Source organism: Fusarium mangiferae (genome assembly GCF_900044065.1).
Source record: "Fusarium mangiferae strain MRC7560 genome assembly, contig: FMAN_scaffold006, whole genome shotgun sequence".
Classification (NCBI taxonomy): domain Eukaryota; kingdom Fungi; phylum Ascomycota; class Sordariomycetes; order Hypocreales; family Nectriaceae; genus Fusarium; species Fusarium mangiferae.
The window spans coordinates 2,337,924-2,362,664 of NW_024573926.1; the positions used below are offsets into that span (position 1 = coordinate 2,337,924).

A 24,741-nucleotide genomic window follows, 5' to 3' on the forward strand; every position below is an offset into this window, starting at 1 on the left:
TCACGCGGACTAGAGCGTCAGCACCAACAGCCACCAAACCCTGACAATGAATCGGGGCTGAATTAGTCGAGTCGCGCCTCAATTGATGATGATGCTTGAATGTCATATCCAAATGGTATTATGCCAGGCTTGCTATGCTTTTTCTATGATACAAGGCCCAATTCGAGTGTACATTAATTATCTGGGCCCAAGATCTATCTTCCCTTGGTGTAACGATACTTCGTCGTCGCCCGAACCTCGATCACTGGGATCGCCATGCGGTATGCTTCCATCTCTTGTCGCAAGCCCCCTTTGGCTTGAGTTGGGCTCGTATGCATCATCTATCCGATGGAAATGCCCCGTCTTTCCACCCGTGCCCCCAATCGTGACGAGCTCGGTTTGCAGTCCCGTGTGAGCAGCTGCATCTTTTCTTGATGTGATGCTTTCGAACTTGGATGAGATCATGAGCATCAGTGGTCGGAGTGTTGGGAGGCAAAGGGCGATGGTTCCGCAGGCGACTTCGACGACACACCAGGTGCAAGCTGTAGCGAGGGTCCCTGTTCAAGTTAGTTGAGAGTCGCAGGCGTGCGTGCCGCTCGAATTCTTACATGTTGTATCGATGGGGTCGAATTGCATGATGGTTGTGAATCGGTATATACTGGCGAACAAGACACTGAACGGGTCAATACCAAGGACTCACAGGCTGGTAGGTCAGAACTTACAAACTGCCGAGCAAAAAGATAACCAACAGTGACAATTTTTGCGCCATGTTGACCTGCAACTTCAAAATTGGCCCGACAGGCAAACACAAAATCGCGATATCCGTTGCAATATTCGGTATCGCATTGCCAATAAAGGAAGCCTTGAGGTTGATGCAAGTCCCATAATCAAGCCACGGCATCCAAGCCTTCTTGATCGGATGGCACTGGAAGATGCACACGGCGCAAATCGCAATCCACCAGCCAATCACGACAGCAGCGATGATGGCCGAGGCCAATCGGAAGTTTCGAGATGGGAAGATGCGCAGGTACATCGATAGGAGGGCGAGTTTGATGAGCATCACTGCCGTGACGTAGATGCATTCGAAGGCGAGGAGGATCTTGAAGAAGATTGTTAGATCTTCTTGCGACACGCGCTTTGCATGCTTTCCGAGGCCATGCGCAATCACTGATCGATTGTTAGCAACAATACAAACCCCAATAAACGATCTTACTTACTGCCATAATTGAGACCACCTGTGATGAAAACAAAGACCTAACTCATTGTCAGAATTGTACAACTCTTGGCACCCAACCAAACCCACCAGCGCTACCAGAGTCAACCAGTCATCAGTTCCAAATCCAATCCTCACATATCGCGCCCAGAAGCGCAGAGCGACAAACACAGCGGACAGAACGAGAACAATTGTCGTCGTGGCATTGAGCTCGCTGCTCCGATCGGTGTTCTCGTCACGGCCATACAACGAGGCCATACTGAAGAAAAAACGATGATGCTGAAACAAAAAAAAAGGGAGGACCAAGTTCACATGAGGGGATGTCGTAGGGATGAAGTAACGAGAGCAATGCACCACAGTACGAGAAGTATTCCAGAAGCAGCCGGGCTTTAAACTTAGTTTCGAATCTCGAATTCGCCCCGGATATTTTCTTCTCACAAGTGTTCGATAAACCTCCCGTCCGTTTCTCACTACTGAACACGCTAGCTGGGCGTTGCGAGGTGAGGTGACATCGCGAGCGAGGTAAGGGTCTGGATCAACGAGTGGCTTTTTTTCGACGCCAACGGGGAAGACTCCCTAACTTTGCGGACGATCATCCCATCGACCAGTCAGACGCTCACAGATGCATTTAGCGCTGTCAGATGTCAATTTCCGTCGAGTCAAGCCCGGCGAGTCCCCCTTTGTTCGCATTGTTGCCCAATCTAAACCTGTGAAAATGAAGATCTTTATTGCTCGCAGAAGCAAAAAAAAAAAAAAAAAAAGAAGCAATATACGTAATGGGTCAGAGGAGTCGACTATTGAGGGAAAATTGCAGGGTTGCACTCGTAATGTACCAAATCGGCTCTAATATGGATCGATACCTATTTTGAAGTCTGAGCTAGACAAGGGACGTGGCTGTTTTTGGATCCATTGAAATGCGGCACCGCGCGAAAGAAACAGTTGAGGTCTGAGCGACCTACAGCCTTATCATCTTAAAAATGCACCTAACAAGCCCTGTCTAGTGCTTCGACGGCGGACGGAACCAGTGCCCCGTGTGCTGATCAGTCTCGGTTGGGCTCCAAGTCTTTCTTTCGGAAATCAACGGTTTTAACTGGTCTCCTATTAGCTCTTTGACCTTATTGTGAGCAGTCACATAAGTCAATAAAGAATTATTGCTTTCACAATTAACTGAGTCTGAGCTCGACGGACGGCAGGTTGAGTTTCGATGTTTGAATCAGATGAAACAATTCACCCGGGATTTCGGCACCTTTGATACCCAGCAGCGTGGTATCGTCACTGGAACACGCAATCCTTGCACCATGCTAGGCGAACCATTAGTTATTCTCCAGTGTTCTTTCTAAGCCTGGTTTGGCGTTCACCTCCTTAATTCACCAAATTCCCGGGAAAACTGAAACAAAGAATGTCATTGTTAAGAGCGATCTGCCATTACAATTCCTCTATTTGATCTGTGAAATCAAGGTCTCGAAATCAACCAGGTCCCAGACCTGGGCGAATTTTCCATCCACGACATGGTACAGCGTGAACTGATTCGTCTCAATCTTGCGGCCGGTTGCTTTGTAGCCTCGAAAATCACCCTTGTGAGTGCCCGTGACTTTGAAGAGAAGAGAAAGATAGTCGCCTTCGATGTTCAGGTTTCGCAGGTTCCAGTGCCAGTCGGGAAATGCGTCGATCATGGGCTGGAAGGAAGATGTTGCCTCTTCTGGGGTTATAGGCTTGTCGTTGACGACGAGGGGGGACGCGTAGAATGATCTCATCGCTTCAAAGTCATGGGCGTTGCAGTGTTCCAGATATGTTTTGTATAACGCTCGATACTCGTCAATTGAGTTGGATTGGCTGGGTGCTTGTTGGCTGGCCATTGTTTTGGTACGATGGGGCAAAACTAGCTCGTTTGGAAAAATATGACGATGAACCGTTGACGGGGAGCTTGTAAGGGGTATACGAGGCTAGACGAGAGTGGAGCTGCTAATGGATCTTGGATATTAGACAACCGTTCTCTGTACAAACACTGGTAATTTATATTTGGAATGCGAGCAGCAGTATTGTCTGATGATATTATCCAAAGCTTACGTTGTCGCTGACTGATCTTTGTCATGGCTGAGCATGTATGATGATAGGCTGGAAAGAGAGTCAGCGCAGCATATTGCCTGAAATTGATATAATCATATGCAGGCCAAGATATGACCATCAGGCCGAGGAATTCTGTCCTTCTGCAATGATTATATACACATACAAGATCTCTGCCGGGTCAGTCAACACAGAAATTAAGGGAAACATGGGAAAAGCAATCATTCGAGATGAATCATAACGCTTCGGAGTTGGAAGTGACGAGGCCAGGTCTGACGAGATTTGAATCTCTGTCAAATTAATAGCGGCTGGCCATACTTCTTAGAGCAACCGAAATGGCCTTGACATTGACAGTGAATCTTTTAGGGTTATTCCTATTCGTGTCGGCATCTGCAGAAGAAACAAATGCCCGTAGAAGATTCAGGCAGGTCTGCTAACTCTGCTTACGCCCATCAAAATGAGGCTCTTTACAAGAAGGATGGTCCTAGTTGGCATGTCAAGCTGCATTTGACATTGACTTTGCTAGACCAAGCTAACCAAGATCCAGATTGAACTCTATCGACACCTTTGGACTGTGCTGTTTTTCGACAAGGAGAACCCTGATCGGCGAAGTGTTAGCCGCGTTTGACGCATGCCATATCCAACTAAGCCCCATTCAAAGCTAGCCCAAACCCACAGCCTTTATCAGAATTGACTCGCGCTCTGCAGCGTGAACCCTGCGCGCGTCGTAACGAGATATGACGGACCCTGCAATTGAGTGGATTCAACTGAAACTGGACCCCTCAACGAGTGAGGCGTTTCTAGTCCAGTTCGTGAGACATTACTTATTCTATCGTGCCTCCCCTCCATATTCTCTCCTGTTTGCTTAATATCTTTGCAGTCTATTTGAACCTCATCATGTCTAACCCTACTATCGTCTTCGCTCCTGGTGCGTGGCACACAGCTGATTGCTACGATGTCGTGCGGAAAGAACTCCACGCCAAGGGCTGGGAGACTGAAGCTGTTGATTACCCCTCCGTCGGCGCTGAGCCTCCTACTAAGGGACTAAGCGATGATGTCGCCGCTGTGCGAGCTGTTGTTGAGAAGTTGGCTGAGGAGGGTAAGAAGGTCATGGTTGTCGTGCACTCGTACGGTGGACTTGTCGGCGCTGAGGCTGTTAAAGGCTTGGGCTTGAAGCAGCGCGTGCAGGAGGGCAAGACAGGCGGTGTGATTCAGCTTGTTTATCTGAGTGCTTTCGTCATGCCAAAGGGAGTTAGCATCCTTGCGGCCCTTGGAGGACAGTATCTTCCTTGGATGCGAGTCGAGGTGAGTTGTATATCGCTCATACTACGATGATTGTCTAACAGCGAACAGGGAGACTATGTCTACGCTGACACTCCCGAGAACGTCTTCTACCACGACGTTGATCCTGAAACGCAAACCAAGGCCATTGCTGCGTTGAAGCATCAATCTCGCCGCGTGTACACCGACAACGTCGAGTATGAGCCGTGGCACGACGTTCCGTGCTTCTTCATTTTCTGCGATGAAGACCGTGCCATTCCTTTGGCTATTCAGGAGAATCTGGCTTCTACGCTGGGTCCCAATGCTGCGAGCTTTCACATCAAGAGCTCTCACTCGCCGTTCCTGTCGCTGCCGAAGGAGACGGTTGAGGGGCTGGAGAAGGCTGCTCACGATGGATTGACTAAGAGCTCAAGCTAGATTTGTTGGGGGATTTTATGGTATGAGTTCAATGTTAGCGAATGGAAATCATGATTTGATGGGAAGATACATTGCACAGTCATTTGTGATGAGTATATGCTATTCTGATCACGTACAGGGCTTAACTCGTGATCAGACTCATATCATCCGCTGGTGATTCACTCATTTCACGTTGTACAAGATATTTATTCCTGGAGATGGTTCTGTACACAAGACCTACTCGATTTGTCGCACGTGGACACTTGAACTTTGTATAGAGTTTTGAGTCTTTAGGCACCAAGCCCAGGCAGCCATCATGTCTCCTGATTTTCACTTTCTCTCGTCTCTCGATCCAATCACAAACCGAAACCTTGTTCAAAAGATCTCATCGGCGTTTTGTCTTCGTCTGTGATGATATCATGGAAAACCTTGATTTCTTGTCCAGCTATAAAGCCCGCAGTGTCCCCTCTTCACCCCTCACCCATCCAGTGAAAAACTTATCTTCGTTCAAACATGTCTTCTGACATCTTCAACCGGCTCCCGCCCGAGATTCACATCAACATTGTGAAATATCTCAAGACTCAGGAAGGCAACACCCAACTTCATCTAATGCAAGCTTTGGTAAACCTTGCTTTAAATCAGGACTTTGGATCTTTTTCAAGCTATAAGTCACTTCGAGACGTTCGATCTTTTACCTCGGCTTCCCCAACCGCAAGACGTTATTTCCATGCCAACCAATGCGCCTCTTTTGTACGGCCATATATCCAAAACATATCTAAGATTTTCCATGACGAATCACTCGTACCGTTAGCAGTGATTCTCCTGCAAGCGAGAAAGATACGTGCTCGGACTCGTGATTTAACGTCCTCCCAGATCGAGCAGAGCATCAGACCTTGTCTCGATGCGTTCACTCGCTTCGAAAACTCAGAGCCTGAAGAGGAATGGAAAGAGGACTTGGGTTGCATAAAAGCCCTGACCAACATGAATCGGGAATTTGATCACATCGTGAATCAATATCCGCTGGAAGGGCGGTCATATCGGAGCAATTTCATCAATCACTTCCTCCGTTACGATCTTTATTGCCAACTAGGATGTCACGGGGAAGAAAAGCTCTTTGCGGAAAACGAACACATCAAAGAACTCGAATCTCATCTCTACAAGCTCATTATACCAAAACCCCAAACTGGCAGCTGGGAAGCACTCAACATGATATGGTTGATGAAAAAGATACTCGGAAGCATCATGGAGTCCGTCGATTCCCAAGTCCAATATGTAGGGGATGGACGAAAAGAGATAAACCAAGTGGACGACATTATACGCCAAGGAGGGCCATCGGATTTCGTCACGCAGCGCCTCCGAGAATGCCGGTTTAGATCAAGACTCGAGTATGATACCAAGATATTTCTGGATCACGCTTGTCTACAGGGTTATCATTTTATTATGTATTTCAGACAACCTACAAGAGATGCACGGAATGCATTGATCGATATATTTTTCAAAATCACCGTTGAGAAATTGCAAAAGAAGGCTGGGATGTCCGGGTCTACTCGATGTGCTAGGAGGCTAGAAAGCTTATACCGCTCTCTCGCTAGTTGATGGTAACGCGAGATGAGTTCGGAGCTGGATGGATTTTGAAGCACAGAATGCCAGGTTTCGCTTCAGTTTGTATGACATAGCCACCTTCTAATAAATATTATTCACAAGATAATCTTGGGAGCGCGGTTAAAAGAGAGTTAGCGAGGCAAAACCTTGGATATTGGATGATCTGAGATGCACAAAAATAAAGCACAAGAAAGAAGAAACCTTCATTAAGCTACTAGATCTTTACAGAAAATCAGGGCTATGTAAAGTATTATAAATATGTGCACTTATAGAGCTCGAGAGTTTATATGGAATAAACATTACATGTTCTCCATTGTCTGAAGTTATTTTGATGAGATACTGGAAGCCTTTGTACAAACTAAAGAAGCCTGAAATACGAAGCTGAGCGTATAAATGTGTGATTACATGCTGAGAAACAGGTAGACTCGCAAGCGCGGCTGTAATAACTTAATAGATAAGAGTAGAAGCACGCTGATTCGAATGCTGAGCCGTAGTTCTGTCGACAAGAAGTCTTTATCAATTATGCTTTATAGCCGAATAGGCTGCCCCTATCACAAAGGGCTACAGCGTAGTGACTTTCTCTTAGCAAGTATAATCAGTTTAACTCATATTTGGAAAACCATAATGCAAATACTGCTATATAAGAAACTGTTCTTCCTGTTTTGACACTTCCTGTAATTCATTCATGTGAGGCACAACTGCTCAAGTCTTGCTGACCAAACCTCATACTGCTAGCAAGACGGTAATCCCATGATATCTTTCATTATTCAACACACACCATTCATCACCCATATTTATGGAAATGTCCCGCAACACGAGCGATTCCACCATCTTTCTTGTTGGTGCCGCCGCATCCTTGGCTTTAAGCTGTCTGACCTTCTACCTCCAAAAAGACACTGGACCCCAATTCGAGAAAGCTGATTGCTTTGAGAAGCTTCCAGCGGAGCTCAAGTTCGAAGTATTCGAGCAACTCGACTCAATGTGCGATGTAGCATCACTCGCCGCGGCTTCTCCGTCAGTACGAGCTTGCTACCGAGCGAACCAAGACCAGATCCCCGGACACAATGTTTCTTACATCCGAGAGATATTCTATAATGATGAGCTTATCCCTCTGGCTTTGCTGGTTGCGAGGATGCGACGTCGGTTGAAAAGGCGCCAGAACATACATCAAGTGGTCGGACTTCTGGAACACTATGTTCATGGAGGCAAGTCTAAACTGTTTCGGCGGAAGTTTGACAACTGGGAGGAGAACCTCGCACAGATCCAAGATCTCGTCAATATGAGCACAGAGATTCTAAATCTTTGTCCGCGGTCTTCCTATGGGCCATCAACAGCATTTTACAAGCCACTTCTATCCAAGCTGTGGCACCACAGATTCGTGGAAACCTATCTGCGCGATGAGATCAGTAACACCATGAAGCGCTATGGCGACAGCATAATGCTTCCGCCTCAAGAAAATCTTAATCCTGAGCTATACGTGTTCTTGTTCACGCGCAACTATGTGAGAAGCAGACTGCCTGACAGTAAGTCCACCCGCCCTACTACCCTATCAGATTGTGTGAAGCTAACGTTTGCCAGATTATACTGCTGATATAGTAGACCTGAATGTCGCTCTCGGTCGTCTTGATGCTGTAACCTTCCAAGAGATAGGTTTTAGTATATGCGATCCCTTGGACGGCCTGGGGATGTCAAGGAACAGGAAGCAAGAGATACAAAGTTGGAGAGATGGGCGAAAGGAAGCCTGGAAGGAGGAGGATGAGAAGGCTGAGAATGGGCAATTGGTGGTTTATGACGGCTTCGGGCGGCTCCTCTCGGCCTATGAAGTTGCGAAAATGGATCAAACTACCGGCCGGTAGTGGTGTTAAGCTAACTAACCTAATTACAACTTAGCCAAAAGAACAAAGGCACCAGCTAGCATGCCTCTAAGTCCGGCAAAAGAGTTATCATCTAGGTTTTCCATTTATCAGCTTTATACTATAGCAATTGGTTAGTCATTATCATGTAATGCTTAAATCATTATCTAGATGTATTGCAGTTAAGACTTATTGAATCAGCAGAGAACTTGGAATCAAGGTAGAGAAACTACTGTAACACCTGTAGTGCTCAGTTCTAGATCACCATTAACTACCAGGATTTGTAATTTAAAGTTAGCCCAAGTCTCCTGTAGAACGAAATTCTTCAACTACATCGAGCTTTTCTACCAAAAATGACCCTTTCTTGATCTGACGCATTCAACACTAGGTATAAGAAACTCAGAGACGAATACTTTAATACTCAGATAAATGTGAATCTAATGATATAATAGAAAAAAGGAATGCCCGCCTCAGCTTTTTGATACAGTCTACACAAATTATAATGCTCCTTGGTTCTAACTACAGATGGCTTCGCTCAGAAAGGCTCGAACGCACCGCCATGGCAGCTCGCGTGCCCTCCTCAATGGCTCCATCAATAAAACTACGCCATCCAAGGGCCCAATCGGAGCAGGCAAAGATGATGTTGCCCTGCGTGGCTCGCATGTCGCCAAGATGATCGGTCAGCAGACCAGGTCGAGAGAAGAACCTGAAATTGTTAGCTCCGCTATATCAAAGCAAGTTGCATGACTTACCAAGCCCCCTTTGCAAACTCATCCTTGGACCAGTTGTGAAAGACCAAGCGCTTGATATCCATCGGAGAAAAGCCCTGAAAAGCAGCTTTGGTCTTTTCAATATCCTCCTCGGGATGGAAGTGGTTGTGCTGACCACCAAATGCCACGATGTGAGTGTTACCAGCAGGGGTAGTACCATCTCCAAAGCCGTATGAGAGCTTGTTGTGAGGATAGCTGATACTAGTCATTGAGCGAAGATCTCGATCAGAAACCTCGGCATGAACTTTGGTGCACTGGTTGACATGACCAATATCCGCCGCCGCTTTCTTCCCAGGCATCAGAGGAGGATCGAAATGCACATCGTTAAGAATGTTAAGCGGCATAGCGCTAATCATCTTCAGCGCTCTGAACTTCTGACCACTTCTCGCAGTAACTTCAACACCGGCAGGACCACTCTTGACAGAAGCAATAGGTGTGCTGAAAGAGTATGTCAAGTTTCCACTCGCCAAAGCCTCCTTGAAGAAACGAATAGAGAAGCTTGACTGGCCCCCCTTGAACTTGTACTTGACAAGATACTCGATGCAACCTTGGTATGTATAACCGCTTAGAGCCCACCAGTGCAAGAACTCGTAGAAGCTAGTGGTCTCAAGGGTGCCGCCGCTGCAGAGAAGCACAAAGGCTTCTAGGCATATACGCTCGTTGGGGGTTAGATCGTTTTGGATCTCAGCGAGACGGTCTGCAATGGACATGCGGTCGTATTTGGCGGCTGTTGGGCCGAGATTTGCGCTGTGGGGGAAGACTAATGCTTCTCGACCGCCTTGACCGTCGATGTTGACGAGTTTCTCAAGGCCATTTTGCATTAGTTGATCCTGGGTTCGTTAGTCTGGATTCTTGACCTCATATAGATTCTGGACTTACCTCTTCTTCGTGGGTGAACTTTTGAGTGCCCTCAGGTGTTACCAGAAGATACTTGTTGACACCTCTTGAGAAGTCATATGAGATCTCAAGTTCATCTTGCATACCATATCGAGAGATTTCACGCCATACGTTTGGTTGTCCCCAGTATACCCAGGTACCACCCATTTCATATGGATAGCCCTCGATATTTGAGCTCCATGACCGGCCTCCAATGCGATCACGAGCTTCAATGAGCAACACTTTGAGGCCTGGTGTTTGTTAGCTATGTGCCATGGTTGGAAGAGCTTATACTCACCAGCAACGGCTGCATCACGAGCCGCAGTTAGACCACAGTAACCAGCACCAACAACAATCACATCAAACTTTGTGTTCTTGTCTGAGAGGTTGGTAGGAGGGTTGATGGCTCCAATGCATGGAACACCAGCCTTGAGTCCTTGGGACTCAGTCCATGAGAAGCCGTCTCGAGAAGACATTGTTAAGACTTTTGCTCAAGCTTGATAACAAAGACTGAATTACGCGTCCCTCGAGTCAATACAACTCGAATGCTAAAGACACTTGCGCAACAAAACAAGAATGATAGGCAGAATCAACCAGAAGTATCGTCGAGGACGGCTACTCATTTTATCCTCGGTCCGTGTTCTCATCCTCGCCCCCAGTGCCCATTTCCCCAAACGGAAATTTCTCGAGAAGATAACGATGATCCTCTATCTAGTCCAAAACCTCACGATACGAAGATCTCGCCCCATCGCGATATCAGTTATCTCTGACGCGAATTACCGCATCCGGTAATTTCGCGAGAGACCCAAACAATCTAGATCTCCCCCGCAATCCGCTAGGACCCAGCATCAAGGTTGGCGCTAGCAAGCCAATTCCTTGGCCAGCCCGGAAACCAATGAACTATGTCATTCTTCTCGTAAATCTGCCGGATTCGGTATATTCAGTGGAGATGCACTGATATCGCAAAACCTGGGGTAATGGACCATGTCTTATCAGGATATCTCGGCAGATTGGAAGTGTTTGAATGATAAGTTGACAGTCAAGGCAGTGTAGATTGACGTGCTGTTGGAGATTCGCGCAACGGTGGCCCCCTTTCCCTGATAGGTCTTATCAACGCAAGTGGCTCGGCCGTGTGACCTTGGGAAACGAGTATATGAGTCAAGCGTTTTCTCCTTTGATACTCCAACGAGAAAACACTCCATCATAACAGAACGCAACAATAGCCAAGATGACTTCTTCAACGCAGGAGGGCGCTCTTCAGCAGCGTCTCTCGACTTTGACCATGGTCGCTATGGCCTTTGCCATTCTCAAGTTCGTCATACCCTGTTTGTTCCTGGCAATGGCTAACCCTCGTCAGTACATGGATTGCACTCGCTGGTACTATGGCGTACATTCTCCCCTCTGGGGGCTCGGTGTCGTTCATCTATGGATTCATAGTTTGTGTTTTCTGCAACTTGGCTCTTGCTGCTAGTCTGGGAGAGATGGCAGCACTTTGGCCAACTGCTGGTAAGAACAGATTCGAGTATGTCCTAGGAACAATGGCTGATTACTTCTAGGTGGACAGTACCACTTTATGTACGCTCTTTGTACACCGAAGTGGAAACGGCCTATGGTACGCTGAACTCAGTAACTGACGAACAAAGACTAACACTTGAAAGAGTTTCTTCGTTGGATGGACCAACATTGCTGGCTGGTTGACTATTGTGACAACTCAAGCCTTCTTTGCTGGTAAGATATCGCAAATGGACGTCAGTAAATCGATTACTAACTGGTATAACTTAGCTCAACTAGTCTCCGCAGCAGCCGTCGTCGCATCGGATAACGCATACGAAGCAACACAATGGAAGACATATCTCTTCTTCCTCGCCATACTTACCTTCGGAACGGTCGGCAACGTTTGGGGCAACAAGATCCTCGGTCGCTGGAATGACATGGCTCGTAAGTCCCCTGTAGCATATCCCGTCCCACCAACTTACACAGTGGATAGTGTATTGGTCTGTCCTCTCGGTTGTAATCATGAGCATCATCCTCCTTTCCATGTCACCAAAGACCGATGCTCGCCAGGTCTTTACAGAATTCAGAAATGAGACTGGTTGGTCAGATGGTGTCGCTTGGATCCTTGGCTTACTCCAATCTGCCCTGTCGCTTATTGGGTTTGATGTTGTCTTGCATCTAACTGAAGAGATGCCTAACCCATCGAGAGATGCACCTCGAGCAATGATGCTAGCAATAGTCATTGGCGGTGTCACGTAAGTTGTTCTATCCCTTCTGCTCCAGGACTGTTTACTAACATGGTTCAGTGGCTTCCTGTTCATCCTCGTCATCCTCTTCTGCCTCACAGACCCAGAAACGATCCTCGCCTCCAATACAGGCATGCCTATCGTCGAACTCTTCCTCCAAAGCACAAAGAGTCGTGCCGCTGCCACTATCCTAGCCCTCATGCTAAGTGTCTGTTTCATCAACGGCACATCAGCCAGTATCACCAGCGCAAGTCGTCTTCTCTACGCCATGGCCAGAGACAAGGGTATCATCTGCCATAACTACTTTGCGCACATTGAACCGAAGCTAGATGTCCCCGTCCGCACAATCACCTTGTGTTTCATCTTCAACGTCCTATTTGGACTCTTGTATCTTGGTCTTGCTGTGGCTTTCGGTGCTTACATTGCTTCGTGCACTATCTTTCTTAACGTATCTTATGTCGGACCTGTCATTGCCTTGTTGGTTAGAGGCAGAAGTATCCTCAAGGAGTACCAGACAAGAAAGACACCGGCCAGGATGGGCTTGAGGACTGGTGCTGCTGTCAATGTCATCGCAAGTGTCTTTGTCGTTGTCATCACTATCGTAAGTATAAGATAACCTGGTCTTCTCAACTCTTCGCTGACCCTTCGCAGTTCTTCTGTTTTCCGACTGCCCTCCCCGTGTCAGCTAATACCATGAGTAAGCATATCTGTCCTCAGTACCTAGAAGTTTACTAATCTGGACAGACTACGTTTCCGCTGTCGTCGGCGTTTTCTACCTACTTCTGGCTCTGTACTGGATCGTCTATGGCAAGACCTTTGAAGGCCCTGTAAGTCAACCACGGAGTCTAAAATGAAAGTCTTGCTCATCTTCTAACACAATACCAGAACTTTGAGGCCATCATTGGACAGCCTTTACAGATCAAAGGAGAACATGAGATAGAAGCAGTTCAGGAGAAGTCTGAAACGTCAACAAAGGCTTGACTCTTAATCCGATATCTATTGCAAATCAGAGGATATTTATAACAATAAATGCTTTTCAGATCATTGCTAGGAGAAGTGATAAGAGGAGAACAGTGACTTGCAAGTTTGCGAGCAAACAGTAGCATTCTTCGAAGGACAAATCTCTCAAAGCCATGACTGTTGAGAAGCAAGAAAAGTCTGACTAGGTTGATCTAATGCTCCACTAAACTACATTAAACTGCTCCAAATTCTTTCGCAGTTTAGGTTATGCTTAGGGCCGTCGTGTTTGGAACGTTCAACCTTGTTCCTTAGTTGAGAACGATGGTGCTGCAGTATGGCCAAGGGTCGGGAACCTCTGCATCAAGCGTTGAAGATTGTTTGAACTTGAATGAAGTCGCAATGTCTGAAAAAGTAGGATGGACTGAAAGGCTGGTTCCGGCTCATACAGCCTTGTAGCCGTCTTTCGATGATGAGCCTGGAGGTTCTGTAGAGGAATAAATATATCGGCGAATGGTGTACGGCTAACGAGATTGGAGTCACTTAACTTGTGAGCGATGTTGTTCAAATGCTCGTGTAGACCCTGGCTATTTGCAAAGACCTTTTCGAACACTTTAACCAACAACGCGGCAGACGTGATCACCAATAAACTCCTAGTCCGTTGGCGAGTGGGGGAGATAGGAGCACAAAGCCGCAAATAGGCATGTTTCTGTAATCCTCGGGAGGTAGGCGAATTGGCCCTAGTCTGGTCAAAGTCGGGTAGAGGAGGAGGTGAAGGAGACGCTGGTAGTGGAGAACATATCAGCCATTCGAAGTCGGCAAGCGACAGAACGGGGTAAGGAATCAAATAGTTCAAGCTTGCAAAGATATGTTATTTGTAATTGAGACTTGTGGTTGAAAGCTTATTCCGGCAGACAGAACTTGGCTCATATGATACTACATCAGGTTGGCCGGAAGAAGAGATTGCTGTAACAATCGAACTCAGGACAGCTTTTCAAGAGCTTGATCTGGGCCGGCGGCCCGATATTGATGGCTGTAGTCCAACGTCGCGTTCCTTCACATCATGATGGATGTCGAACTGTCTTGGTTCGTACTGTTACGTCGAATTGCAGGATGAAAGTTTGTCTCAGCTTTGTAGCACAACGGAAGCCATACCATTTGTAATTCATCAAGTGATGTACCACCGGATAAGCCGACGATTCATTTTATATGACAACTACGCACAGGGGGTTGATCATATCGGAAAGACGTGAATCAAGGTGTAATAACTTTGAGAACATAATGGAGGTATGATGACGGTGAGAGACTTACCACGCAAGTACTTCACAAGCAATAAAGGAGAAAGTTTGTGCAACCAATTAATTAGATGCTGACCATACCAAGAATACATGGGGTCCCTGTGAATAATACTTTTACTATAGAAGAGCCCCCGTAGCCGTATCATTTCAAAGCTCATTCAACTATAAAGACCCCATACCAAAAGTTCATCACCTCCATCTGCCTCTGCCTCTAGTCCTTCCAGCCATATACCCAGCCTAGTCAGTACCAGTGCCCTGCTTCTTGATGGTACCTCCATCGCGGCCATCGTCCCTCGCCTTGCGCTTTATGCCCCTGTCCCGCGTCTCGGGCCCAGCTGTATCAGAGAAGGGCGCATCGATCTCGGCCTGCCCTAATTCCTCGTGCTCCTGGGCCATGTGGCCGATATCCAAGGATTCTTCATCCTCAGAATCACTGCCCAAGCCGAACTCATCGCCGGGTTGCTGCTCGTGTTTTCTATCCTCGACACCCCGACGCGTCTGGTTGTGACGGCTCGCAGCTCCCCGCTCTTTGCTGCCTCGATCGCGAGCTTTAGCGACAGCAGCAACAAGCCTTTCGAAGAAGTGGTTGGAAAGCTCCTCGGGTCGACTGGATAGGTGGGCCTCGATCTCTTCCGGAGATCCAAAGGTGGACGTGAGCTCGCGGCAGCCGTCGACGATCCACTCAACATTCTCTGTCCACCAATCCTGAATCTGAGTTTTAGGATTAGCCAGCAGCAACTTGGCAACGACAGAGAAAACGTGTCCAAGGCCTATCATGTCGTTTGAATGATACTCCAAATCGTGCCCGCTGACACCTCGCTCAACAACCCAGGCATAGCGGTTGAAAGGCTGATGCCAGGATGTCTTGATGAGCTCAAAGATGCAAATCTCACGCATCGCATCAGTCATCCAGTCAGGGAGCATAACTTCTGCAGACAACTGGTTCGCCCACTTGGTGACGCAAATGCGCTCTATGTTGTCATAGTAGCTGTTCTTCAACTTGATGAGGTGGAACTTGACAGGCTTGGCCTGGTTGATTCGGATCAGGCGGCCGATGATTTGAAGCATGGCTTTTGCGGTCATAAGCCAGTTCATGAAAATGCCTCTGCAGCAGCAGGTATGCATATTGACACTAGTACCCATGTTACTCGCATTGGCGACAAATACCTCGATGCCTGAGCTAGGGTCGTTCCACTTGGCAATAATGTTGTTTTTGATGCTGGAGCTGTCGGAGGGGCGAACGGTAACAACATCGAAACCAGCTATAGTAAACAGCTGAACCACGATACTATCGTATACAGTTAGCATATTGTCACAATTCCAAGCGGATGCGCTTGAAAAACGAATCCAAGTAAGCCTGCTCGAGCTCGGCAAGGGTTGGCACTTACGCTTGAATCCATGGTGAATCTACATAGACAAGGACACGTTCTTTCTCCTCTGACATACTGCCATACCAAATCCAAGGTCCGCGTCATGACGGGACTGGTGTAGCAGAGCCAGTGGATATAGCCAGCACGGTCGCTCGGTGGTAGTTGGGATGGGTCGGTGTTTGTCTGATGAAAGAAGAAGTTGAGTCCACCGTTGATGTCGTCGCGAAGAAGTTCTTGGACTTTGTCGACACCGACAACTGGTGGTGATGATGCCGCTTGCTTCTTGTTCTCTCGTTCCATCTGCGAATTTGTCCGTACAGTTTTGGGGTCTCGTACTTCCTTCATACACTGGTTGACGGCGTCTTGCTCCCCAAATATGACCGGATTATCTGGGTACAAGAGTCTGTAGTTCCGCCAGTCAAATGAAGTCAGGACACCCTTTTTGTGTTCGCCATAGTTCATCTTGGGAGGAGAGTCGTTGATCTGACGATTGATGGTCTCAGAGTTACCGCTTCGATGCATATCCTCGATGCTGGATTCCTTCATCTTCTTCTGGAACAGCTTTCTTGCCTGATCTTGTCCCATTTTTCGAACAACATCCACGATTTCTTTCGTTTCGTCGTGTGTTACTTCTTCGAGGACGATCGTCGAAGGGAGTAGATCCTGAGCAGGACAGCACACCTTTCCATCCGGCAATTTGAGCAGTGTCCTCATGGTACGGCGAACCTGGAGCATCTTGTAGATCGGTCGCACAACAAGATGACCAGCATCTGTTCCCCAATTGAATGCACTACCAGCAGCGCGGAAAATGGCCGGGTTGGTCATCCAGAGGCGACACTTGCCGCCAGACTTGTTGAAAACATCTTTGAGTGCGGCAAACTGGGGGAACTTTGTCAAGAAGGCTTCAGTGAAGATGCCATGCGTGACATCCTTCCCGTCGTTGAACTTGTTCTCTTCTGTATAAGGATCATAGCTCTCGTCGTACAACCCTGGCACCTAGCCAATTGATCGAAGTTCGACGTCAAGTTCAATACCATAAGCTGCCCACATGAGAGACAGAGGAGACAACAAGTCTCTAAAAGAACTCTGAACCGGGGTGCCAGTCACCCACAAAAGCTTCTTCCAGTCAAGAAGGCGCAGCATGTGATTATAGATTCCGTTGAGCCTTTTGGCAACGTGAGCATCGTCAGCAACAATAAACTCAAATGTTGCATTAGAGAAGGCTTTATTTTTGGACAGGCATTCGATGAGATTGGCGTCGGCCTTTTCGGCAGCCTTGGTTTCGTTCTGGGCGATAAACTCGATATCGTCCATATTAAGCTCACTGGTGGTGTAGTTCTTGATGGTCGCTTCCTCCTGCTCATCCTCGACATCCTCATCCTGGGCTTCAGAACCGTCTCTGGCCTTCGTTCGTTGTTTCATGACCCATGCCGGGGCTTTGCCATCCTTGAACACAAATGGTCGCTTTCTCTTCAAAACGGCGCGGCCGGACCATGTTGGATACGTGGAAATAATAACGACGCGACCATTCTATTGAAGATGTCAGATTCACAATTCCAAGCAGGGCTGTTTGAAATACCTTTGGATCATGCGCACGATCAGCGAAATGATTCAACAGACTAATGAATCTGTTGTTATCAACCACATCTGCTTTCCTCTCCGGGAACTCCCTGGGCGTGCTGTAGTAGACAATGATGTCGAGATTTTTGAAGTTCTCATGGCCCTCTTTCCAGGTCTGGCAAATCGAATTGACTGGTGTGAGAATAAGGGATGGGTAAAACCTGATGTCCGATTCGCCTCGAGTCTCCATGTCCATGTTATAACGCTCTTCTTGGCGTCTTTGATTGAGGACGATGGTGCTATAGTAGATTTTGGTTTTGCCCGTTCCCATGTCGTTTGAAAGGAAGGTATGTCGCCAGGAAGTCTCTCCACGTTGAACGGTGCTGACAGCATCTGGCACACATTAGTTAGTATGTCAGTGGTATTGACAAGCGGTTACAATTCCAAGCAGACGTGTTTGAGTATTGTGTGTCACAATTCCAAACAGACCGGCTTGGAATCCAACAACATCAAGGCGAACAAAACTTACCTTCCACTTGGTGGGGCTTGAGGGACTCAACATCCTCGCTGCCAGGATACAGTCTGAGATCAGGCCATTCTGCAATCCCAAACGTTGCACAAAGGGACTGCAGCCCTTCTTTAGACGGTTCTGGCTGAAGCGACGATAGCACGTGCTCCAGAGCGTACTGATGGCGACTGAGCTTTACCAGCTCTGCTTCTTTCTCAGGGTTTGCACGCCGAAACTCAGTCACAACTTCAGACTCCTCCTGGCTTCTGATGAAGTCGTTGATCTGAGTGCCTGGAAGAAAATTGTCGACATGTGTGATCGTTGCCTGAAGCCGAGCCAAATTGGTGTCAAAATCATGCTTTCCATGGACAGAGTTGAGACATCCAATAACAGCTTTGAAGCTTGCCTTGCTCAAAGGGTCCATATCTTTGATCCTGGCGTCAGTAATTCTCGCCTCGATGGCCAGTTTCGGTCGGGTGGACTGGACGGACTCCAACAACGCAGTGCAAACATCGGCATGTTGATTTCCGTTCACTGCAGGCGGGGCATTTGGATCCGGGGGTATCTGATCATCACTCAGGAGGTTGATGTCTCTGTCGCCATCCATCTGCTGCTCTCGGTACTTCTTCGTCCAAGCCTTTTGGGCTACCCGTCGCCCAAGGCCTTCCTCTTTAACACTGGCTCGAAATTTGGCACCCGCCACGAAAGAAACGTCCATGACCGTGTCGCCAACCTCCGGAACCTCTGCAAGCGCCGCCGCGGACTCATCGAAGTAGCCTACGAACCCCGCCTCGTTGGCGTTGCTAGATGGGGTCCGCGTTATCCAAGCCGTACGCTTAGATCGACGGCAAACAAGGGCGTAGAAGATCAAAATGGCACGGTGTAGATCTTCCATGGAAAACAAGCCTGCGACCTGTGTTCCAGTACCGCCACCGAATTCTGCAGGAGTTGGAAATCGATGAACATACTTCTCTCTGTCGCGAGAGTAAACACGCTCTCTGTCCTAGTCCATGGGAGCAAAGAGGAGAATCTGGACAGCATGGGCAAGAACAAATGCCTTTGTAGATATCTGTTCTTTGTTCAACAACACCCTGGAGTCCACGTGCTTGTTGAGGACGGGGATCAAAGTAGGCCTGGGACAAAGCTTCGCTACCCGGTCGACAAACGACTTGATGTCTTCGTCTTCGTCATAGGCTTTCAAGACGTCGTTTGGTGTCGGCTTTGGCATAGATGAGGCATTTTTCCCAACATCGAGGACTCGGAAATTTTCGTATATCTGTTCAATGAACTTCTGAAACTCAAATTCATCTCCTTCTGCATTGTCCCTGGTCTTCTAAACCATTGAGCCTGGTGCATTGGCATTGATCGTGTCTTCGTTGGGTCGGAAGTTCACAGCTAACAAGGCAGCCTTGCCGACAATCTCGGGGACTTCACGTATGGTTAGCATAATTCCAAGCAGACCTGCTCGAATTGTCTTACCAATGATGTCGATATACGACAAGAATTCCATTATGCCCTGAAAGGTGCAATACCTGGCAACTTGCAAAGGGGGATTGTCGACAACGAAGCTTTCCTGAATCAAGATACTATCCGGATACTTCCGCTTCTTGTGCTTTTCGCGATCTTCACCACCAATTTGTTGTTGTGTTCGCTCCGGGCCCTGGTGGAACACGTGCTTATAGTCGCTGTGCTGCTCGACCCACGCAGGCCATTTGAGACTTGGAGCAACTGGGCAAGTCTTTTCCACGTCGAAAATGCGAAATAGACTGATAAAGCCATGATGATGCTTGGCGGCGTCTTTGGCTTCCTGGGCCTCGGATGCGGTGCTTTGTCGGGGGGTTTTGCCGGTCGTCTTCTTCGCTGGAGCCCGACGCGGCATGTTGGCGAGGATGCTGCTCGGGTCACAATTGGATTCGATTTCAGCAATTCCAAGCACGGGTGCTTGAAAAGCTAAGAATGGTTGATTTCGAGCAGACGTGTTTGGAATCGTAAATCGTACTTTGAGAGACGCAAGTGTGGTATCGCGATCTTAGGTGCAGAATGGTATTGAAGGATCGAGAACACGATTGCCGATCCGAGTAAATGATTCCAAGTAGACGTGCTTAGAATTGCTTGGAATCGCGAACTTGGCGCTAAGTCGCAAAACAAGATAAAGAGGTTGTTGATGGCTCTGAATTCGTCAAAGGTTTAGAATAGCCGACTTCAACGATTCCAAGCAGACGTGCTTGATAATTCCGAATGGCAGAGAAGAGAAAAACGCAGCCCTGCCGGTCTGATCGATGAAGAATATGTAGGAGGAAAGAAGGAGGAAGTTGAAGAGGAGGAGGAAGAGAATTTATACTCGAGGAGCTGGCTGCTGATTAAGCGAGAGGCACGTGACTCTCTCATAGCTGGTAATTGTGTTATGTCTCAATCATGTCAGAAAAGTCCAGATAGTTGAGGATCAAGTTATCCATGAAGTTGCAGTCGTGATGCGGAGTGTTGTCAATTGGTGTGCTACCGTAGGCTAAATGGGCAAGGATTGTCTAAGTGGAACAGAAACTAACCCGTTGGAACGTTAGACAGGTGACACTAGACAAGAACAAGGTCCCTTGCTCTCCACCATATATATACATACAGGTTAATCAGAGCGGGAGAGTTCTTCAACAATCATTAACGTCGCAGTAACACAGACTGTCAAGTTTCGGTAAAATGAGTTCCATCTTCCTCAAGCCGCTGTGAGATTTGAGCAGGGTAAATGTCGGTCCGGCCTGCAGGAAACAACTCCTCTGCTTTATTACTTTTGCCTGTCGTTTCCATTGTTCCTTCCAACCTTGCCCTATCACCTCCGGACATACACTACGCTTAATAACACCATAACCTTGTTTTCAACTGAAAACAGAATACAGTCGCTGCCTTGAACCTTGATGACACCGTCATAGAACTATTAACATCAAGTGGGTATATTAGTATAGCAAAGCTAGCTATTTGATCTTTGTTGCATCCTCCGCGAAACGCTTCTACAAACACTCATGACGCATTCACTATTTGGTCAACTACCACTCAGCACCAGGCAGAGCAATCTCGGTTCCCTTGAAAGAACCGCTGACCTTTCCAAGCTCGAGGGCGGCGTTGATGACACCACCGAATCCTTCTCCGGCGATCAAACCAGCGGCGATCGCAAACGCATACATTTCAAAGTGATTGTTGAACCATTTTCGCCACCACCACGCTGTTATAGAACCAACTGCGTAATTCGTCAGTTAAAAACTCGAAAGATGATACCAGAATGACTTACAGAGAACGGCGTTGGCATATCCGGAGTCAGGGCCGAGAACCCAGGCGACACCGACGGACATCCAGTTGGGAAGCCAATTACGGTACTTCTCGCGGGAACCGACGAGCAAGAAGTGCTTCACGATAGCCTGGACAGCGCAAAGGATACCCATGGCAATGGAGAAATAGGCGGATGACTTGGGGATAGGGATGCTGGGCATAGTGACAGCAGTAGCGACAGCTTGCCAAGCAGCGACGGAGGGAGCAGCGAAAGGGCAGATATCAGCGGGATCGTCACTGGGTCGATAGACACAAGGGTAGGCAGACATGAAGAGAACGAAGATACCGGGGGCAAGGAAGACGGAGACGACAGTACCCATGGTCTGGGCGTAGAACTGCAGCTTGGGGGGAGTCTTGAGGAGGAAACCAACTCGGAAGTCGCTGACAAGAGAGTTGGCAACGTCGGCAGTACCGGAAGCGATGTTACCGGCAACAAGATTGATTCGCTGGGCATCCTTGATGGCGAAGTGGTTCTTGGTAATACCACCATAGACCAGCTGGGAGGCCTTGGCGGAAGCAGTAAGAGGAGCAACGTCAGTGACGGCGCCACCGTAGATGGACATGAAAGCGAAGATGACACCGAGGATACAGGCGAGGAGAGCAAGACCAGCGTTCATGTGGAACTGGACCTCGCCGACGATCATAGCGAGAATGAGAGCAGCGAGGGTACCGGTGACCCAGACCCAGGTAGGGACTTGGTCCTGAGCGGAAGCAAAGTCCTCAACACCACCATTGGCATCAGCCTTGGCAGCCTGCTTAGCGAACCATGCGTTGCTATGACCACGGGCCTGGAGTCTGTTGTTGATGGAGCGAGCAGACTCTTGGACGGCGAACTTGATACCATCCCAGACGACCTTTCCGTGGAGGAAGAACTCGATGAGAGAGTAGACCATGAGGACCATGACACCGGGCCAGAGCATCCAGTATCGGGGAGAGGGAACGTAGTCGGGATCGTCGACACCAGTCATGACGCTGAATCGAGTAATGCCTTCCCACTTACCCTCACCGACAGCGATACCAATGCACTCGCCATAGTGAACGAGAAGAGGACCGATAAGACCCCAGGCGAGAACAGTACCGCCAAACCAAGAGATAGCAGCGTTGAGGCCGACGAGAATGCCGGAACCGAAGAAGGCGGGAGTGAGCTGGATGTACCAACCCCAGTTCTCAGGCTCAAGAAGACCGCTGGCGGTGTATCCGGACCAGACGTAGAACCAGGTGAAGATGTGCCAGTTGTGAAGAATACCATCGGCATACTGTCCAACACAAATGATGAGCAGAGCAATGATGAAAGAGATACCCAGAGCCTTGATCTTTCGGACAGCATCGGCCGCACCGGATCCAACAGCGTGCATGGAGCGGATAGTCATAGCGGTGGCAGTAGGCGTGGGGAAGACGAGGTTAAGCTCTCTGGCGACGTTGATGATGAAGAATCGTCGGAGGGGAACAGCAGCGAATAGGCCGAAGAAGGCGCAGACGAAGGTGATAGTGAGGATACGACCAAAGTCCTTCTTGGGGTCGTCGGAGAGAAGGTCGAGACGGTACATGGCGGGGAGACCGGCGACAAAGACACCGGACATACCACCGGCGCCAGTGGCAGCGGCCTGGATGATGGAGTTCTCTTGGGGACCGAATTTGCCGCCGAGGATGGGGACGTGAGGGAGGGACTTTGTCAACATGAGGATGAAGCCATAACCGAAGATGGCGCCAAACATGGTAGCGGGGAAAGTGAAACCAGTCTTGAGACCTGCAGTTCGTTAGTATTATGAGATGAATGTTGAGATGTTTGAGGGTGAGCATACCGAGATAGACGTTGGAGGCGTTGACGAGAGAGCCGAGAATGATACCGACAACGACAGCACGGACGGTCAGAGGATTAGGCTCAGGCTCAACACCCTTGGCAGGAGGGAAGCTGGAGAACAGGTCGACGATACGATCATCTTCGCTGTCGGCCTCGGACTTGAGGTCCGTGTCGAAGTGAGGCTCCTTCTCATCGTAGCGATGCTGCGCGGTCTCATCGTATCGAGGCTGGAGTGTATCCTCGGGCACACGATCGGGGACGACTGTTTCGGCGACCATGATGGGCGATCAGTTGAAGAGTCAAAGGAGAGCTTGAACTGGCTGGTACGAGAACCCGAAGAACTGGGGGAGCAGCGATCTATTTATCATGTCTCCTGCAACGTCGTACAACAGCTGGCAGGTGTTATTCAGTGGTGGCACTTTTGGAACAGCGCCCCGATTGAGTAAGTGGCTGCCAATCCCATCTCTCTCTCTCTCACTCAAATCAATTCCGCACTTCGGGGGGAGGGGACTTTTTGCAAAGGCGCCAGAAGAGGAAGCGAGACAAACGATCTTTTGACGATTGCCAAATAAAGAGTCGAGCATCCACAGATTGGGCGGACCCCTTATCTTGGTGAGGGAGCCAATGAGGATGGGGCGGTTGTGTTTGGAGCTGCCAAAATGGGAGCAGTATTTTATCGTGTGCTTGAACTTTTGTGCATGAGATGAGTTGAGGACCAGGGGTCAAGGGCTCCACCCCCAGATAGAGGAGAGCGGGTGGCACCGAGGGAGGGCAACGGGCGATACGCGCCACATGTTGATTGATGTGTGAGAGTGTGTGTGCTACAGGGGATTAGGCATTAAAGATTTTATGGTTGTTATGGTTATCGGGGGGTCACTCTGCATTAGACTGTGAATGGTCAAGGGCGCTGCCACTCGCAATATCATTGCCTCACTAGGCCATACCATCACTGAATCACCAGGTACTCACTTTACCTACTCACTCATTCCATCCTCGGCGCATCATATTTAATTTAGACCACAATCCACAAACCCGCTTCAATTGCTCATACATCCAAATCTCCTGACATGTCCTCCGATAGCGCAGTCGTTCCCCATATCAATCAATCAATATCTCTCGCAATGCGAATGAATAATAAATCGGTATTACCCTCCAAACAGCATATCAGCGCCGCGCTAAACCCAAACGGTGGGTGTGCTCCGTGTGCTGGCCAATGGCTCGGGGAACCTTTGTTGCTCTTGGCGCACGCTGCGGGTACCTTTGCTAGTTGGAGAAGGGCCTTTTTGTTTGGAGATGCAACAGGGCATCAAAACTGCGGAATGGAATAACCTCTAGATACGTAGATAAGCCTAAATGGAGATCTGATGTTGCACCGAGGGCCCGTCCGTACTCAACAGCGTCATGGATATTCACAAGACACCAAAGCATTACAGCGATGCATTTTGTGCAGGTAGGTATTTACTTGACACTGCACTGTAGGTGAAACGGGCCCCTCATTTACAGTGCATCGCCTCCCCCGCATTCACTACAGCGCTCTGCTCTGATATTCCGCTGTCGAGTGCCGAGGCCAGGGATTGCCAAGGCCAAAGGGACCGCTGCTTGCATTTCTGGGATGATCGACCCTTGCCCCGTGCTATCTCGGCCCCCATACTCGCACT

At 48.5% G+C, this 24,741-nt stretch overlaps 10 protein-coding genes across 10 annotated transcripts; 4 read left to right on the forward strand and 6 right to left on the reverse strand.

Moving 5' to 3' along the window:
* Window positions 1-177: 177 nt before the first annotated feature.
* Window positions 178-1,450, reverse strand: FMAN_03536 (uncharacterized protein; the record flags this gene model as incomplete). The annotated part of the gene is made up of 5 exons (XM_041832366.1): window positions 178-536; window positions 588-652; window positions 702-1,146; window positions 1,197-1,233; window positions 1,283-1,450. The coding sequence occupies 5 exons, from the start codon at window positions 1,448-1,450 to the stop codon at window positions 178-180; spliced, it is 1,074 nt and encodes a 357-aa protein (XP_041682837.1).
* A 1,178-nt stretch (window positions 1,451-2,628) lies between these two features.
* FMAN_03537 (uncharacterized protein) lies at window positions 2,629-3,048 on the reverse strand (the record flags this gene model as incomplete). Its single annotated transcript, XM_041832367.1, has 1 exon — window positions 2,629-3,048. One exon carries the CDS (start codon window positions 3,046-3,048, stop codon window positions 2,629-2,631), a length of 420 nt encoding a protein of 139 aa, XP_041682838.1.
* Window positions 3,049-4,153: 1,105 nt separating this feature from the next.
* On the forward strand, window positions 4,154-4,954 carry FMAN_03538 (uncharacterized protein; the record flags this gene model as incomplete). The annotated part of the gene is made up of 2 exons (XM_041832368.1): window positions 4,154-4,561; window positions 4,610-4,954. 2 exons carry the CDS (start codon window positions 4,154-4,156, stop codon window positions 4,952-4,954), a joined length of 753 nt encoding a protein of 250 aa, XP_041682839.1.
* Window positions 4,955-5,446: 492 nt separating this feature from the next.
* FMAN_03539 (uncharacterized protein) lies at window positions 5,447-6,529 on the forward strand (the record flags this gene model as incomplete). The annotated part of the gene is made up of 1 exon (XM_041832369.1): window positions 5,447-6,529. The coding sequence occupies one exon, from the start codon at window positions 5,447-5,449 to the stop codon at window positions 6,527-6,529; it is 1,083 nt and encodes a 360-aa protein (XP_041682840.1).
* Window positions 6,530-7,331: 802 nt separating this feature from the next.
* FMAN_03540 (uncharacterized protein) lies at window positions 7,332-8,391 on the forward strand (the record flags this gene model as incomplete). The annotated part of the gene is made up of 2 exons (XM_041832370.1): window positions 7,332-8,058; window positions 8,114-8,391. The coding sequence occupies 2 exons, from the start codon at window positions 7,332-7,334 to the stop codon at window positions 8,389-8,391; spliced, it is 1,005 nt and encodes a 334-aa protein (XP_041682841.1).
* A 516-nt stretch (window positions 8,392-8,907) lies between these two features.
* FMAN_03541 (putative monoamine oxidase N) lies at window positions 8,908-10,510 on the reverse strand (the record flags this gene model as incomplete). The annotated part of the gene is made up of 4 exons (XM_041832371.1): window positions 8,908-9,094; window positions 9,141-9,988; window positions 10,038-10,285; window positions 10,333-10,510. 4 exons carry the CDS (start codon window positions 10,508-10,510, stop codon window positions 8,908-8,910), a joined length of 1,461 nt encoding a protein of 486 aa, XP_041682842.1.
* Window positions 10,511-11,262: 752 nt separating this feature from the next.
* FMAN_03542 (uncharacterized protein) lies at window positions 11,263-13,255 on the forward strand (the record flags this gene model as incomplete). Its single annotated transcript, XM_041832372.1, has 10 exons — window positions 11,263-11,345; window positions 11,392-11,540; window positions 11,591-11,646; window positions 11,693-11,762; window positions 11,817-11,972; window positions 12,022-12,283; window positions 12,335-12,875; window positions 12,926-12,971; window positions 13,019-13,101; window positions 13,160-13,255. 10 exons carry the CDS (start codon window positions 11,263-11,265, stop codon window positions 13,253-13,255), a joined length of 1,542 nt encoding a protein of 513 aa, XP_041682843.1.
* Window positions 13,256-14,766: 1,511 nt separating this feature from the next.
* Window positions 14,767-18,685, reverse strand: FMAN_03543 (uncharacterized protein; the record flags this gene model as incomplete). Its single annotated transcript, XM_041832373.1, has 6 exons — window positions 14,767-15,240; window positions 15,289-15,936; window positions 15,984-16,855; window positions 16,934-17,429; window positions 17,479-17,852; window positions 17,989-18,685. 6 exons carry the CDS (start codon window positions 18,683-18,685, stop codon window positions 14,767-14,769), a joined length of 3,561 nt encoding a protein of 1,186 aa, XP_041682844.1.
* Window positions 18,686-19,300: 615 nt separating this feature from the next.
* FMAN_03544 (uncharacterized protein) lies at window positions 19,301-19,846 on the reverse strand (the record flags this gene model as incomplete). The annotated part of the gene is made up of 2 exons (XM_041832375.1): window positions 19,301-19,395; window positions 19,447-19,846. The coding sequence occupies 2 exons, from the start codon at window positions 19,844-19,846 to the stop codon at window positions 19,301-19,303; spliced, it is 495 nt and encodes a 164-aa protein (XP_041682845.1).
* A 1,156-nt stretch (window positions 19,847-21,002) lies between these two features.
* On the reverse strand, window positions 21,003-23,361 carry FMAN_03545 (related to permeases-unknown function; the record flags this gene model as incomplete). The annotated part of the gene is made up of 3 exons (XM_041832376.1): window positions 21,003-21,193; window positions 21,245-23,029; window positions 23,085-23,361. 3 exons carry the CDS (start codon window positions 23,359-23,361, stop codon window positions 21,003-21,005), a joined length of 2,253 nt encoding a protein of 750 aa, XP_041682846.1.
* Window positions 23,362-24,741: the final 1,380 nt, after the last annotated feature.